This window comes from Coffea eugenioides, chromosome 1, assembly GCF_003713205.1.
Source record: "Coffea eugenioides isolate CCC68of chromosome 1, Ceug_1.0, whole genome shotgun sequence".
Taxonomy (NCBI): domain Eukaryota; kingdom Viridiplantae; phylum Streptophyta; class Magnoliopsida; order Gentianales; family Rubiaceae; genus Coffea; species Coffea eugenioides.
This window is the reverse complement of record NC_040035.1, coordinates 52,110,996-52,126,829: the sequence shown is the minus strand read 5'-3', so window position 1 is coordinate 52,126,829 and position 15,834 is coordinate 52,110,996. Positions and strand designations below refer to the sequence as shown.

At 38.6% G+C, this 15,834-nt stretch overlaps 3 protein-coding genes across 5 annotated transcripts; 1 reads left to right on the top strand and 2 right to left on the bottom strand.

The window, feature by feature from the left end:
* Nucleotides 1-549: 549 nt before the first annotated feature.
* LOC113781338 (U-box domain-containing protein 33-like) lies at nt 550-5,936 on the top strand. 2 transcript variants are annotated; one of them, XM_027327266.1, is made up of 8 exons: nt 550-924; nt 1,463-1,581; nt 2,121-2,227; nt 2,475-3,048; nt 3,615-4,166; nt 4,359-5,081; nt 5,414-5,597; nt 5,762-5,936. In XM_027327266.1, the coding sequence occupies exons 1-7, from the start codon at nt 639-641 to the stop codon at nt 5,594-5,596; spliced, it is 2,544 nt and encodes an 847-aa protein (XP_027183067.1). In that variant the 5' UTR covers nt 550-638; the 3' UTR covers nt 5,597; nt 5,762-5,936. The 2 variants fall into 2 exon arrangements, with proteins under 2 accessions (XP_027183067.1, XP_027183059.1); XM_027327258.1 differs by having other exon boundaries at nt 5,414-5,936.
* A 28-nt stretch (nt 5,937-5,964) lies between these two features.
* LOC113781354 (epsin-3) lies at nt 5,965-7,986 on the bottom strand. 2 transcript variants are annotated; one of them, XM_027327283.1, is made up of 5 exons: nt 7,727-7,986; nt 7,513-7,636; nt 7,260-7,382; nt 6,974-7,135; nt 5,965-6,876 (listed from the first exon to the last, which is right to left on the bottom strand). In XM_027327283.1, exons 2-5 carry the CDS (start codon nt 7,617-7,619, stop codon nt 6,258-6,260), a joined length of 1,011 nt encoding a protein of 336 aa, XP_027183084.1. In that variant the 5' UTR covers nt 7,620-7,636; nt 7,727-7,986; the 3' UTR covers nt 5,965-6,257. The 2 variants fall into 2 exon arrangements, with proteins under 2 accessions (XP_027183084.1, XP_027183077.1); XM_027327276.1 differs by having other exon boundaries at nt 7,513-7,986.
* A 3,877-nt stretch (nt 7,987-11,863) lies between these two features.
* On the bottom strand, nt 11,864-15,554 carry LOC113748603 (probable protein phosphatase 2C 4). Its single transcript, XM_027292078.1, has 4 exons — nt 13,670-15,554; nt 13,430-13,543; nt 12,350-12,614; nt 11,864-12,258 (listed from the first exon to the last, which is right to left on the bottom strand). Exons 1-4 carry the CDS (start codon nt 15,347-15,349, stop codon nt 12,143-12,145), a joined length of 2,175 nt encoding a protein of 724 aa, XP_027147879.1. The 5' UTR covers nt 15,350-15,554; the 3' UTR covers nt 11,864-12,142.
* Between the last annotated feature and the right edge of the window lie 280 nt (nt 15,555-15,834).

The window sequence follows — 15,834 nt, the reverse complement described above, 5'->3', positions numbered from 1 at the left end:
TAGGTCTCTCATATTCCAAAAATCTAGAGAATATCCTTGTCAAAGAAAAATAATAAGTAAGTTGGTCTTTAGTATCCTAAAACTCCAGAGAATATCGTTGTCTACTTTAATTCAGAATTTTCTTTTGTAAACCACATCATTTGCAAAATAAAGAAATAGATAAATTTTCTTAATCTATTCCAAAGGATAAAGTTCTAAAATACTTTTCTTTTGCTTTGTCTCAATAGATAAAAGGCAGCAACATCACTTAATTGAAATTTATGAACTTAAAAATAAAGTAATTTAACGTCTGAAAACTTAAATAATGTTGGACTTTTCGTCAAAGCAGCTAATATGGCAATTGGCAAATAAACTCTCCGAAAGCCTAAGCGGCTTATTATTATTATTGCTTAAATAGATGAACTAGTAGAAAAATTAGGGGAGATATTTATTTAAAAGTACAAGGAGGATACTACAATTTATTTAAAATAATAATTCAAAACATTCCACGAAATCTCCCTCAAAAACTTCTTCTATTGCCAACTGCAAGTCAAAGGAAAACTCAGATAATTCACCCCAAAAAATTTTTTTTTTTTCAAAAAACCAGCTCACCGGAATCTCAACATTTTCTTTATTTTCCGGCGAGTTTTTTATAACCAATGAAGGTGCTCAGCCCAACGCACCCACCGGCCAGGACTGAAGATCTCTTTTCGGGGTTCTCCCCGCCGGGCACATTCCGAGCTGGGTTTGCACGGAGGAGCGAAAGCATGGCCACCACTCAGTCATCAGAAATTGTGGAAGAAGGTGGTGAAAAAGTGTACGTGGCCGTTGGAAAATCAGTGGCTAAAGCTGTTGCTTTGCTTCAGTGGTGTTTTAGGACGTTCGTCGGTTCGGAAATTTGCATTCTTCATGTTCACAAACCTTCTCCTTTGATTCCCACTCTGCGTGAGTCTCTCTCTTTCTCTATAATTTACAGGAGGATAGGGGAAGCAACGTTGATAATCAAATCATTATCCTAGGACGAAGAAATATAGAATCTAATCCACTTGGGCATAATCGATGCTCGGATATACTTCTTTCATATGTGTATTTTAGTAAAAATGTACACATTTTATGTGGACATCTATGATTTCTTTTTACGTGTATTGTGTGTTTTTGGGCTCAAATGCTGTCAATGTTTTGCTTGTTGAATCTTTTTCATAACAATCATCGATATTAGTCTGCTGCACTACCAGGCTTTGTAGTGGCTTAAATGTTTTTTTTTTTCCTTTAATTTTTCTGTATTTGCTCTATAGTTATGGCAGGAAGAGTTAAATTGAAAGTAAAAGCTGGAAAAGCTGAAGTTGGATAAACTAGCAGTGTTATGGGAAAGGATGAAAGATTTTTCTTAGACTCCGGGTTGTTCGCTTGGATTACTTAGTCACAAAGTTAGTGCGCGAATCAATTGGAGCTTAATTGCTATATTTGTTATTGTTTAATGCAGTGGGGAAACTACCAGCAAGTCAAGCAAATCCTGAAGTGGTGACTGCATTTAGGAATGAGGAGTGGGAAACGACGGGAAAACTTCTGCAGAATTACTTCAAAATTTGCAGCACTTCCAAGGTTTTCTTTCTTTTTAATTACCTGGTTTGTAGAATTCCTGTGGATATTAACCATTTGATGTTATTGGATCAATCTTGTTAAGCATTCTTTGGCATGTTTACTGTTCATGCAAATCGCTATAATCTCTTTCAAATTCTTTATTTGTAAACCAGTTTGTGCCTTTTTTGGTTAAACTAAAATCAACAAGAGGAAACCCAAAAATTCTAATGCCGACATTGTTTGGAGGAAATTGTAGGTTTTGTGGTGAGCATATGATTTTGGTTGCAACTTCAAACTTCTTTTCCTTTTCCAAAATAAGTGGATGTTTCTTTAAGAATATCACCTTAAAATTCATTAATATTGGCGGCTTACTCTGATTATTAGATGTCTGCTATTAGACCATGTTTCAAACAGTAAACTCCATGCGTAGATAACTGACACAAGGCAATTACATGTTACTTCTGGCATCTCTGTAGGGCATAATGTTTACCTCATCTTCTTCAGTCTCACAGACCTGGCTTGGCCTACTTGGTTATACTTGCTAGAAATTGCTTTTTCAGGTTAAGGCAAGCACTGTTACCAGTGAAGCTGACCAAGTTCAATTGGAGATTGTGAATCTTGTAAGCAGACATGACATTAAGAAGCTAGTCATTGGAGCTATTCCAGAGTACGTCACTTGTTCCCTCAACATCCCCCCTCCCCTTTTAAACTTACACTTGTTGATGTAGAGACAATACTTTCAGCTGCCGTGCATGCATGTTTATGACCATAAGTAGGAAGAAGCTTGGTTTTTGCTTCAATATTTTATTGAGAATTTGTTAAGGTTTAGAATATGTTATTTGCACAATTGATAATATCATTGGCATCATTTGTATAATTCTTCTATATAGAATTCTAAAAGTTGTATCCTTCAGTTGTTCGAAGTTGAAGAAATGCTCCAGTAAAGCAAGTTATGCAGCCAAAATGGCTCCTCCCTTCTGCAAGATATGGTTCGTCAACAAAGGGAAATTGGTCTGGACGAGACAAGATTCTCAAAGCTCAAGTTCTTTTGCATTAACCAGTCAACAAGAACTTGCAGCAGCATCGAACTTAAGATCTCAATCTGCACCCTCTTCTAAGAGCAATGATAATTATCACCCAGAATGTATTCGATCTAGATCTGCTCAATATCCAGCTTGTTCAGGAACAAGAAATTGTTTTCAGAAGGAAGGAGCTAAGGTGGAACCATCTTCTCTTACTCTGCCAACTAGATGCTATCCAAGCACTTTTCAATTCTTCAGTCCTGCAACTTTGAGCTCTAGCTCAGGATATGCTTCATCTGCTGTATCAAGAGTGTCTTCAGATTCTAATTCAAAAGTCGAGAAAGAGGGCTTATATGGTTGGCTTAAAGAACTTAAGAAAGAAGCTGAAGAATCAAGGGATGAAGCAGATTCAGAGCTCTTGATGTGTCAAAAATTGGAAGCTGAAGCTGTAGAAGCCATCAGCAATGTAAGCTATTTCTGTTTTGAGCTTGAGTATGCACCATAAGAGTGGCCAGTTAAGTGCGTGAACATTTTTTTCATGCTTCACAATGCACTTAAAACTGATGTTAACAAAATGGAATTTTAATGATTCAGTCATGAAGGCATTTTCCTGTCTATTCTTGTTAACGTGTTCTACTTCAGGTCATCAACAACTTATCTCAGTACAGCTTTAACTGGTCTTCCGTACAATTTGTGTTGGTACAGCTTTAGCATTTTTCTTCTTGCTACAAGTTCTAGATACTATAGATGACAATATCTTGCAAAATTCTTTTCCAACTTGGTTAGGACTTGCAGTATTCACTTTTCCATCCTCCATCCGGGATTTGCATTACTCTATAAATACAGCCATGTTGCTATGGGGTCTCTATGAATTGTTGCAAGTGCAAACTCTATCCTTTCATTTAATGAATATCAATTCACTTGTTTGATGCACATAGTCTGAAATAGTTTGTACACACTTTTAACTGAAACTGATTGTTTATGTATTTTATGTCCATGTGTGAGATTCATGGCTAATTTGCTGTTATATAGGCCAAAGCTTTTGAATCTGCTTATGAACGGGAAGTCAAAATTAGGAAAGAAGCTGAAGAAGAGCTTAGAACTACAATACAGGAGCAAGAGAAGCTCTTAGAAGAAAGAGAGGTTTTAACTCGTGAGTTCCAAAAGGCCATGAGAAATATAGCCGTTCTAGATAGTCGTGCACAGGAAGCAAACTGCCGGTGTGAAGATGTTGCTGGAGAACTGAAGCTTATTCAATCTTCACTGGCAAGATTACAGCGGGAAAGGCAGAAAATTCAGCAACAGAAAATTGAAGCTGTGCAGTGGCTTGATCACTGGAAAAGTGGCTCACAAGTCAATGGTGAAAATATCAATGGTCTTGTACAATTTAGTGGAGAATCATTGGAATTGGCAGAATTTTCACTGTTGGATTTGCAGGCCGCAACATGCAATTTTTCAGAGAGTTTTAAGATTGGACGGGGAGGAAATGGTGCAGTGTACAAAGGGGAGATGTTGAACAGAACAGTCGCCATAAAGATGCTGCATCCGCATTCTATACAAAAGCAACCTGAATTTTGTCAAGAGGTTGATTACTCTATATGGGCATGTGCTTTTTTAGTTGTTTGTAAAACTTGTTTTCAACTTGTAACAACTTTTTAGTCCAATTTTCTTGCATAACTCAAATTCTCAAATGCTTGATTTGTCTCTATTGATGCTCAGGCTTTGTTTGAGCTTTGTGATTGTAGTGATGACTGACATAAGCTTTTCTTGTTGCAGGCTCAAATTCTTGGAAGAGTGCACCATCCTCATCTGGTGACATTAATTGGCGTATGTCCTGAAGCCTGGTCCCTTGTTTTTGACTACTTACCTGGTGGCAGCCTCCAAGATCGCCTCTTCCACGGAAGTAATGTTTGTCCCTTAGACTGGAAGACCCGAGTACGGATTATTTCTGAAATTGCTAGTGGCCTTCTGTTTTTGCACTCTTCTGGTCCTGAAGGAATAACTCATGGCGATTTGACACCTAATAATGTCCTACTAGACTCTGAGAACTGCTGCAAAGTTGGTGACTTTGGAATTTTCAGATTAGTACCAGAACAAACCCTTCGCTGCCCAAGTTTCCGTCGCATCACTGAGACAAGAGGTGCTTTTCCCTACACAGATCCAGAATTTCATAGGACTGGAATCCTGACACCTAAATCTGATGTTTTCTCATTCGGGCTGATCATACTTCAGTTACTCACTGGGAAACCTCCAGCTGGACTGGCCTGCGAAGTACGAAAAATGGTCTGCTGTGGAAAAATAACAGCAATCTTGGATTCATCTGCAGGGGAGTGGTCTACATTTGTTGCAAGGAGATTGGTGGAGTTGGGGTTGCAATGCTGTGAATTGAATGGAAGGGATAGGCCTTCCATCACGCCAACTCTGGTTAGGGAACTGGAGCATTTACATGTCTTGGAGGAGAGACTGGTGCCCTCTTTCTTCTTGTGCCCCATTCTTCAGGTCAGTAATGTCAAAATCTTCAATGGCTAGATGGCAATAGCTTGAGCTGTCCAGTTTTCTATTATCGTTTTCCTGAAACATAAGCTTACTCTTCATTCTCGACCATTAGCAATCGCAAGTTGAAACAAGATGCCATTCTGCTTGAAATTTAGTTATGTGCTAGACCTCTCTTGACTAAAACAATAAAAATGACAGCCTTGTTTTCTTGGAAGACTATGATTTCTGTAACCTCTACAGGTGTGATGATGAACCGGTTTCATTTATTTTATGATGACTAATACATCAGTTTCTACTAGCGCATGTAAGGTAACGTTTTACTGGGTAACTTTCAGGAGATAATGCATGACCCCCAGGTGGCAGCAGATGGATTCACCTATGAAGGAGAGGCCTTGCGTGGCTGGTTGGAAAATGGCCGTGAGACATCTCCCATGACCAATTTGAAATTAAGTCACTTGACTCTTACTCCTAATCATGCACTGCGGCTTGCCATTCAGGAGTGGCTCTGCAAATCTTAAGGTTCTGAAATTTATGTGACATTTATATTCTTGTACATGTATAGAAGCGTATATCTAGATCTAGCTTGATGTTTGAGTAGAGTACATAAATCATGTAATTAGCAGCAGTTTCCCTTTTTGTTTCCCTTTCATAGTTCGGAGTGTGACAGAATACATTCTGTTCAGGTTAGGCCAATCAGGGACAACTAGATAGGGAGCAACCTCTCATTGTTACACATTTCTTGTATAAAACAGCTGAATACAGTCAATTGAAAAAATCAGTCTCGCCAGGAACACGTACATATCTGCGATGTTAAGCTAGATATCCTCTGATTTTCTCTCAACTTGCTCAAAAAGATGGAAAAAAAAAAGACAAATATCAGAAGGAATACGAGGCAAATAAACAAAACAAGCAATTAGTGTGCCGGGATTCACACCAGAAAAGTGAACTAGTTGGTGGCATAGTTCGTGTCTGCCTAACCAAGCACGACCAACATAGATAATAAACAATCTCACAATGACTGACTGCTATAGAGCAGGCTGGAAGAAGAAATCAGATCCTCTAAGAACAAGCATTGGCTTGTTCCCATCCATAAAAATATACATGATAGAGAAACATAACCTTAGAAACCACGAGGGATGGTTTTAACAGAAGCTACTTGCATCAACTTTACTTCAATCTTCAAAATGCCCGCAGGACTTGATCTCTTGAAGGAAGCAGGGAGACAGCATGTCGGAGCTGGTTGAGGTTAAAGGGATGATCATCTTCCATGGAGATGTTCATCCTGGAATCAGCTTCTTGATTACTCAAAAGAGCATTTGACTCTTCTGCTGTATCCCAATCGTCCAAGTCCTCTGCATATACTTTCTGTTTTGGGGCCGTATTTTCTTTGAAACTTGTTCGTGCACTATCCTTCTCAAGCATCCTTTGATTATCAGAATTTTTCCAGGCGGTTGAATTTTCTAGTTTTGTATTCAATGCCAAGTTTGAATTATCGCTGTTGGCCTGCTTTGAATTTTCCAGCTTTCCATTGGTAAAATACTGATCATCAAACAACGAAATGCCATTTTCCTTATTTCCATGTTCATTAAACTGAGAATTGCATTTCTCAAATGATTTCAGAGATGATTCCTGCGGAACTTCTTGGTCCGAAGAACGCCTATTGCAGAAGCTGCCAAACCCTTCAATTCCTTTAGTTACTGTCCGAGCCTTGTTTCTCTCTTCTTTCAGAAATGATCTATCATCAAGCAGCTTCAATATCCTCTCAGATTTCTTTTTAACATTCAGGCCCCAGTTGAATCTGTTTCGTAAGCGCAGGATTTGTGAGAATCTACCTTAAATTAAGATAGAGAAACAAAATTTTTTGGAAAAGAACTTGAAAAAAATGAACTTAGTACCCTTTCTCATCAACATACAGAAAGCTTCCAGTTTCTTCAACAACATCTCTGTCGTTCTGAAACTCCTCCGATACCCTCTCAGGCCCATGAGTTAACAAGTGTTCTAGCACAATTAAAGCTTGGTATGAAGCCCTCCAATTTCTTCTATCAAAACTCACTAATCTGAACCACAGAAATATGGAACAAACAGAATCACAGCAAGTGTAAGGCACACATCAAGCCATCAATAGTTGATATAAAATACTAGTACTATTTTATGAATCACAGGCTAAATAATCCAAGAAACCTCTTATGCAGGATCTCCACAATTCTCCAATAATCGTCTACTTCAAAAGCAGCCCTTGATATCAATTTAAGAGTACAAGTGTCTGGAGCTCCTGGATTTCCATTTGTAGCTTCCTCTACCAATCTTTTAAAGAGGAAAAGAATCAAAAAAACTCTCAAAGTACTTGAAAGTTGAAAAGGCAAATATGCCTCTCAATAGTTACATATCAGACCCAGATCGTACAACAAAGTGCATCAAAAAGTAGGAAGCTTACAGTTGAGCCGGTGTAACATCAGTCAGGGCCAATCTGGCAGTCTTGATCTTCTCCTTGAGGAAAAAAGACGCCTGTTTCTTGAATTCATTAAAAAAGGGTGACCCCATATTCCCACCGTTGCTGCCTAGAATGGAAGACATATTCTTGCTTGGATTAGACTCTTGATAGATAATATATTGGATTAACAATAGTGTTCAACTAATTCATGACGCACCCAAAGTAACACCTAATCTATCTTCAAATAAAGTGAAGAGTGCATATGTAACAAGAAGAAATTTATGATAGTAGAAAAATGGACACTTGGTGGCAGATATGAGGTGGGATGTATGTAGGGGTTGACAAATTCAAGGAAGAGTGGTGAGAAGGATGTGTTTGGTCTGAATCACATTTGGTAAGACTTGAGATGTCGGAATTTCCAAGTTAGAAAATGCAGTTTTAATCTTGGGATCATCAGGCATAGATGGTTTTGGACTTGAATGTAGAGTGTGGGAGACTGTTCATATTCAAAAAAAGTTTGAAGTCAGCATCTCGGATCGGCAGTGAGGCGCCGGCTTTCCTGTTTAAAATTTGAATGATTGAATTTGATTGCTCCAAGTGGAGTTTTACTTGTTCCCAATAAGAGTTCTTTGTTTAGTCTTGGTGCTACTTACCAGTTACCAGCTCAGCTGCTCTTTGTCCTTTGATCGTTGCCCTTTTGCTCATCCTAGTAGTACTTTTTTTAAAGTTTAAAATTGTTTAACAGACCCATGCATGCCCATCACTCTGCCTTCATTAGGGAGGAGTATTTTGTCTAATTGTCTTGTAATATGGCATGTTAAAAACTTTTATTTTTTTAAATAATTTTTTTGGTAAGTGAGAAGTTTTGAAATCATAATCTCTTTTTTTTTTTTTGGTCAATCGTCACTTTATCTATATAATGTTATTATATTCTAACTTAAGGGAAATGTCCAACTGGACCTCCAGAGGTCGATAGGGATTGAACCACCATCGGACCAGACGGGTGCACTACATATCTATCTGAATTTTTTAGAGAAACCACATATTGTGGCAATTGATAGGAAGCAAGGGTTGAACTCTTGAACCCTTGACCTCCCAAGGATTTGGTGGTGACCACCGGCCTAAAGGTTGGTGATTTTGAAATCATGATCTCTTACTTACAATTTTTTTTGTTTTACAGTCGAATCCAATGTGTCAAAAAAAATTTTGTTCATCTATACGTTTTAAATTTGTAAAAGGCCATAATGGATGTTTTGTATATTATTTGAGGTGCCAGATATGCTGAAAGAAGAGGCGCGGAATATGTGAACAAATATAAGTTCTTTTAACCCGAACAATTAAGTAAAACAGAAAATTTTCACCATCCCTGCTCCAGAGCCAGAGGGGAATTAAAAAAAAAAAAAAAAAAAAAAAGACAACAACAACAACAAAGAGCTTGACTGTGTCGACGAGAGAGAGATAGAGATTTACCAAAAACAATTTGTTGTTTGGTGAACTGCAATGTCGTCGTCAAATAACATATACCGCCTACCTCTCAAAGCATTTTTGTCTATGTTTATGTTAATGATATTCTTTCATTTTAGTGTTTATGTAGGTTATTAAAAATAACCTACATATTAAAAATAACCTTTAAAGAGAAAGAAAAGTGATCCTGTATTTTTGTAGACCCAGACATAACCCTTTTCCCCCCCCCCCCCCACAAAAAACAAAAAAAACACAAAGAAAAAAGCCTTTTCATTCCATTATAAATATATGAGAATAGGTGACCATTATATTTCTGTTCACCATAGGTGCTTCTTTGACTACACGCAGTCAAAACTGCAACTAGTAATAAATGGCCCACGAAACCCAAAAGTACATTAACTATTTATTTTAAGATTTTATTAACAGATGCCAACGAACTCTAACAAGTGCTTAATGGAGGCTGATCAATATACTTATAAATTTCGTATAATCTGTCATGTGAATGTATATATTAATAATTATTATTTTATATTTATATACTTTCTTTAATTAAAATTACTTTTTCAAAATATAAACACCGGAACTCCATCTTAATCTAACCCAACGGGCACTCATTAGACCCTTATCTTAATGCGTTAGTGACATTTTGCTCTTGCGTGTAAATTCTTGATTCGACTAATTCAACTAGCTTTTTGCTTCAATAAATCTCCAACCTAACATGCAGGACATGAATATTGAGGTATTGCAAATTGATCCATTGGGCCTAACATCACATAGAAGAAAGTTGTGCCCCAAAAGAAAGCCTGTCAATGGGTTTTTTTGACCAGGTCTTCATAAATTGTCCTTTTATGTGAATTTTTACCTTTTCTTCTCTGGGGCTTAGTTTTTCTTTAGTATAAAACTTTTTTGTTTATTAGAAACAGATGTGGATTTTGAGCGTATTCTTGCTACTTGGCCAATAAAGATCCTTCCTGTTTGAGTTAGTTGTCTAAATGAGTTTCAGCCAACTCGAGTGGAGGTTGGCCAGTTTAGTTTAGTTGGTACAGACTACAGAAGCAAACTACTCCGGCAGCACGTAATCCACCAACTTATTTAATCATTTCTTGTGCTCCACAAATTCAAAAGATAAGTTTGGATTGCATTTTTCTGGACTTTTTGTAGGAAAAATACCGTAACGATTTGATATATGTGAAGTAAAAAGGTAATTAAAAAATTTGTCCACGAAAAACGTCACAATTTTTCTTTGAAAATTTGCACCAAACGCAACCTTACACTTCTGATATCATATCATCTAATGTCACCTTCCATAGCAAATGAGAGGCTTTCACCAAACCACCGAGCCAAAGCTACAAAAAAAGGATCAAATACTTCTTTGGATTGTATCGAGGATTCGGACACCACTTCCAATGAAAAAAATTCAAAAAAAGTGTCAGAACACTCATTTGAACTAGTTAAATTTGTATATTTATTAGCCCCTTATACAGTCTCTTTAGACTCCCCATTCCTGCAGAATAGAATATATTAGGTTATACAAATATTATCATTGCCGGGAGAGAGAGAGGCTTTCACCACACTTTTTCACATTTGGAAAATTCACTTTCAAGTTCAACTTAACTTCAAGTTCTTTTTTTACCCACAAGCTAAAGATAAATTTTCGGGATCCTCCCTACATGTCTCCAACTTATTGCATCACAAGGTGCAAATTCTCCTGAAACACAGTAACCAACTAGCCTAACCGTAAGTGGATTGACTTGGCCCATAGCATGTAACACCCAACTTATACGATTTCGTGGAAGTAGGCCCAATCACACACACACACACAATTGCCAAATCCCCAACTCCAAGAACCGAAAACAGAGAAGAGGAGGGGAAGTTGGTAGTTTGGAGTCGAGTCTTCAATACTCAAGAACGGTTGAAATTCATGGAAACCCGGAGAAAAAGGAATTCCCATCCAGGAAAACGAATGGAGGGGGGATAGGCCAAATTTTTAGTAGGCAGCATACTTAAAACATCGATAGCAGTACAAAATTATTAATGACAAAATGACAGGTTTTCTACTTGGTGGGAACTGATGAACCTGACTGACTGATAAGCCCAACCGGCCAACCCTCCCACGTCCCACCTCCATCTGCATTTACTGCTTCAATGAGGAAAAAATGGTTAGCAGTTAGATAAATGAAAGTGATGAATGATGATGGTGATCAATTCGTTTCCAGTTCCCTTTCCATCCCCACCAAAATGCATTCAAGCTAAGCTGTTGCCCGTCATCCCATCTCCCAAGTCCAAGCAGATTCAGATGAACAACTCGCCTTAGGTGAGTCGGCCATCAGGCACGACATGTAATTCTGATCCCAAGTCAGCACCGTATAGTTTTTGACCGCTCTGATGTTGACCTGAGTAAATTCCACCTTTTCTGATTTCTCCTCGGTTCCAAACGCAGCACTACACGTTTTTGACTAATTAATTAAAAGCAATAAGAGGGAATTTTGAGCAAATCTGGAAGCCCTTCAACTTATTTATTATTCGATTGTTTATCAGATTTCAATACAAACATAAAAAGGACAGAAAGGGAACTTTCCTTTTGAGTTTCTTCGCCCCGAGAAAACTAATAATGGAAGGTGAAACACACAGAGACACAAAAAAAAACAAAAAAAAAAATGGAGTCCCGTTTCCGGAACTTTGGGAAACTTCCACTGCTGCAGCCACTTTGGGATCTTCTCTACAACTTTTAATTCTTCCTGAGGAAATTTCTGGGAAGGAAGCAAAAGTTTGACATGTTCATTTCACGTAGAAAGATGCTAAGGAGTTTCGAAAAAAACGATGCCAACCCAGAAAGGAGTCATAGATGAAGTGAAAGTAATAAAACAAAAAGGTGGCAAGACAAAAGTTGTCTTCGTGGGACATCGTTTATTTGGAAAAGAAAATACAATTTTATATGCCCGTTTATAATCGACAAGGAGCAACTTGTACACCTGACCTTTACAATCCACTCACTACATTGCACAACTAAGGCTATCTGATTCAACAGCCTAATTGATACTCTGTGTCACCGGGTGACTTGAGGGATAAAAGAACATCAAAAATTGGATGCCTGATTTTGTTTTTTTCTCTTTTTCTTTTTTAAAAGGTTTTTCAAATGTCTCTATTTTGTTTGTCATGGTCCTAGCTGCTATACACAGGATCTCCATATCCTCCCCTCCAGCGAAATAACAATGATTGAAACATCATCATGGTAGCGGCGCCTATCCCCTTGTGGAATTTCAAGCAGTTCATGAAAGTCCATCCCTGAAATGGAACAGAAAAAAATTACCCCCGTCATGCTAAGCTACTTTGTATTGGTCGGCAGAATAAATGATCGCTTGTTTAAAAGATTTACCAGCTTTCTTTGCAGCTCGAAATAGCAATTCCTCAACCAGATGCTGTGCAGGATCCCCTTCTGGAGACCAAGCGATGAAAAGTTCAACTTCTGAGACAGCCTCTTCATTTGTGAAATACTGATACAGGCCGTCTGAAGATAGAACCAAAAATTTGTCTCTTGGCCCTAATGTGTGGTGGTAGAGTGATGGGAGGCAATTAATATATGGGGAAGTTCCAATATAATCGATTCTAAACATCTCTAGGAGTGCATCATTCCATTTTGGCTGCAGGAAAAGAGAAATTGCATATTAAAACCATGAAATCAGGAATTTGTTTCTCAAGTAAAGCAACAGTTTAGATCAAAATAAATCAAATATTCAAGTAATCAGCAGAAAAAAGTAGACAGACCATCCCTCTCATCCCCCGCCAACAACCCCTCTGTCAGGACGAATTTTATGATCGTGAACCCAAAGTTTTTCTTATGAAAAAATTCCAAGATGAAATGCCTCACTCAATAGATTGCTATGTAATTACAGCAACAAATTCCAACTTGTTCGAGGCTCTCACATAAATTGCATATTAGTCCATATGTCCTGCTATTCATATGTAAAGGAAATTCATCATTATATTATTTTATGGACTAGATGTGGGATGCTCTCAAAAGTGATCTTCTGTTGGAAGTTTAGCTGCAATTCGAGTCAAAGACAGCAATTTGATTGGTTATTGGAGAGAAGGGATACAAAAGGTTGTTTCAAACAAGGCGGATAAGCTGTTGAAGCAATTGTCAAACACATAAACTTTTTGTTCAGAGTTTCAGCTTTTTCATAGGTTTGAAAATAATAAGCCTATCCCAGAATATGCCTCAGTAACAAAAAAGAATTACTCGTTTTATTCTCTACTAGAAAAGGCCTATAGGAAGCATAATCTCTGTTCTCAGTCTTCTTGATATGAACTAAATGGTAGATTTTTCCATATCCAATTGAGGAATCTACTTTTTCCCAAGTTCAAAAGGAATAAAAAGACTTTTCATATCTTCCTACAAAAATCCCTTTCAGAAGTTTGACTTTCAGAGAACCAGAAAGGCCAGATTCCACGGTACCTGCTTTAGGAAACCAGCACCAAAAGCTCGAGTGACCTTCAGTGAACCTTTTACACGATCATTCATTACAGAACAAGCATCATCAAGGTGTTCACTTCTAATTCTTTGCACTTCCTGAATTTCATGGAGTAAGATCAGCATTCATCAATTGGAACTTAATTGGAAATAAATTTGGTCATTAAAAGCTTGATCAACTAAAGCATATAACAAAAGCATGAAGAGAAGGATAGAACCCTCTACCTCTTCTATCGAGGTGCTATGATCCATGGAGAGTTGAAAAGCACTTAAGCTTGGTACTGTATTTGAAATATCGCCATCAACCTCAAGATCATGCAATGTTTCTTCATTGATCCTCTCCAAATCTTGGCTCCATAGATCAGGCTCTTTCTTCTGGGCTAAAACTGCTCGACTATCACCTACATTCATTACGTAAACGTCATCTCCCTTCATTAACATCACAAGGACGCAAGAGCCCATCAATGCCAACTCAGGGTTCTCCATAACCATCTTATCAGCAAGATCCAGAAACGCCTCCTCCGTTTTCTTCAGCGCTTGAGAGAGAGCTTTCAGCACATCTGAATGATTAATTGTCCCCGATCCATTCAACCTATTCTTATTCAATTGCTCTTTTAACCTCCTGTCTAGCTCCAATCTCTCTTTATCAAATTCACACCTCCACTTCCTCTGGTTCTCCTCCCATCTCTTGGCAGCCCCTCTATACTTACCCTTCGAACTTTTTCTAGTCTTTTTACTGATTTGTGAATCAAATGTCACTTCTCCGTTTCCACACGGATAACTCTCCTGCTCTACTCCTCTAGAACAACCATCTTTAGTCCTATCCCGTGAAACCTCCTCCTTACTAATCTGATTCAAATCCTCCATTCCTGAATTCAAGGTCTCAACCGAGGCAGAGTAACTCTTAGTTAAAGAATCAAACTTGTCATCCCATAACAATCCCTTCAGCTCCTTATGAACAGCTGAATACAAATTGGATAACAAATAATCCGGAGCATCGGGGCCATTAAATCCGTCATAAATCCCTACAAAAACCCATCCATGCTCCTCAGAAACAACTACATGAACCCTATCCTCCCCTGCTTTCCCTTGAGCCCACTGAAGATTCTGACTTTCTGATGAGTCATCATCATCTAAGCTACCTTCACTGCTCAAATTAACACTGCTAATGGTCAACTCATTCTGTTTTTCAGAATCCACAGTCCACTCATTTTCTTTCAATGAAACAACACCCTTGATTGGAGCAACAATTGAGTTCTGACCTCTACTGATTGTCTTTGACAAAGCTCTCTGCAGGGCCCGAATCAGCGAGCCTTTTCTTGATCTGGGCCGAAACGCGAAACCCCCATGAGAGAAGCTTCTCTGGAACTGATCAGAGAATCCCTTCTCAAGAGGACCTGAAAAGAGCCCCCGATCAAGAGGGCCCGACATGAACCCCCTCTCTATCGGGCCCGACAAAAATCCCCTTTCAATCGGGCCAGAGCCCGGGATAAGCCCAGAGCTCGATAACGGGCCGGAGTATCCAGTTGAATTTCGCGGGATGGGTTGAAGAGGGATTGAAGCAAAGGAGGTGGAGCTCTCGAAGGCGGCGGCGGCAGAGGCTCTATCGATGCTGTTGTAAGTATAGAAGTCGACGAAGGCGGTCGAAAGCGGAGTAGAGGTATTGGCACTAACGGAAGCACCGGAGATTGACTTAAACGTCGTGGTTGAAGTAGTGGTCTCCTCGGAATGGACCTTAGAAGAAGATAACCGGGTCTGATCGGGCCGAACATAGCAGAAAGAATGACCCAAATCATCTAAAGGGTCAGATATCACGGCAGCTAAATCTCTCTTCCTCGGAGCTTCATAAGCTCCGCCGTCGGCGCAGGTGAAGCAAACGCTTAATTTTCCGATTCCATTACCCATTTCTTCAAATTTTAAAGGAAAAGAGTTTAAAAAATTATAGAATTAGAAAAGATATGTTTTTGCGGGCGTTCATCAAAACTTCATAGTTGATTGAGCTGGTACAGAAATAATGGAAAATGAAGCTGCAAAGAAGAAGAAGTGGGGGTGACAAGAAGGGAGGGCGGGGGCGAGAGGGAGAGAGCGAAAGAGAGAGGCGTTGACTTTAGGTGGGCAGAGAGGTGTTTGAACGTAGTAATAAAAACAGAGGTGTACTAAAACTTTTTGAGACTTTTTAAAAAAAAAAAATTAAAGTAATTGGTTTTTGGAAGTAGGAGTATTCAATTTCCTTTCCTCTTTTCGAATTAATGCTTTTAATTGTTGGATGTGTGTGGGGCGTTGACTGATGGGCTATGGCTGTAAGAGACGTCTGGCATGTAACTGTGAGGGGTTAAGGTCATCGGATTGAACAAATATGACAAACAAGGGAAAAACTCTACCGATTTTTT

Excerpts from the sequence above, each read along its gene's own strand:
- LOC113748603 (XM_027292078.1), bottom strand. The coding sequence starts at position 15,349 with ATGGGTAATGGAATCGGAAAATTAAGCGTTTGCTTCACCTGCGCCGAC. Across the intron at positions 13,544-13,669 it reads ATAGCACCTCGATAGAAGAG|GAAGTGCAAAGAATTAGAAG; the intron begins GTAGAGGGTTCT and ends CATGAAATTCAG. Across the intron at positions 12,615-13,429 it reads GTGCTGGTTTCCTAAAGCAG|CCAAAATGGAATGATGCACT; the intron begins GTACCGTGGAAT and ends CTTTTCCTGCAG.
- LOC113781354 (XM_027327276.1), bottom strand. The coding sequence starts at position 7,652 with ATGTCTTCCATTCTAGGCAGCAACGGTGGGAATATGGGGTCACCCTTT. Across the intron at positions 7,383-7,512 it reads GATGTTACACCGGCTCAACT|ATTGGTAGAGGAAGCTACAA; the intron begins GTAAGCTTCCTA and ends CCTCTTTAAAAG. Across the intron at positions 7,136-7,259 it reads GTGGAGATCCTGCATAAGAG|ATTAGTGAGTTTTGATAGAA; the intron begins GTTTCTTGGATT and ends TCTGTGGTTCAG.
- LOC113781338 (XM_027327266.1), top strand. The coding sequence starts at position 639 with ATGAAGGTGCTCAGCCCAACGCACCCACCGGCCAGGACTGAAGATCTC. Across the intron at positions 925-1,462 it reads TCCTTTGATTCCCACTCTGC|TGGGGAAACTACCAGCAAGT; the intron begins GTGAGTCTCTCT and ends TGTTTAATGCAG. Across the intron at positions 2,228-2,474 it reads GTCATTGGAGCTATTCCAGA|TTGTTCGAAGTTGAAGAAAT; the intron begins GTACGTCACTTG and ends TGTATCCTTCAG.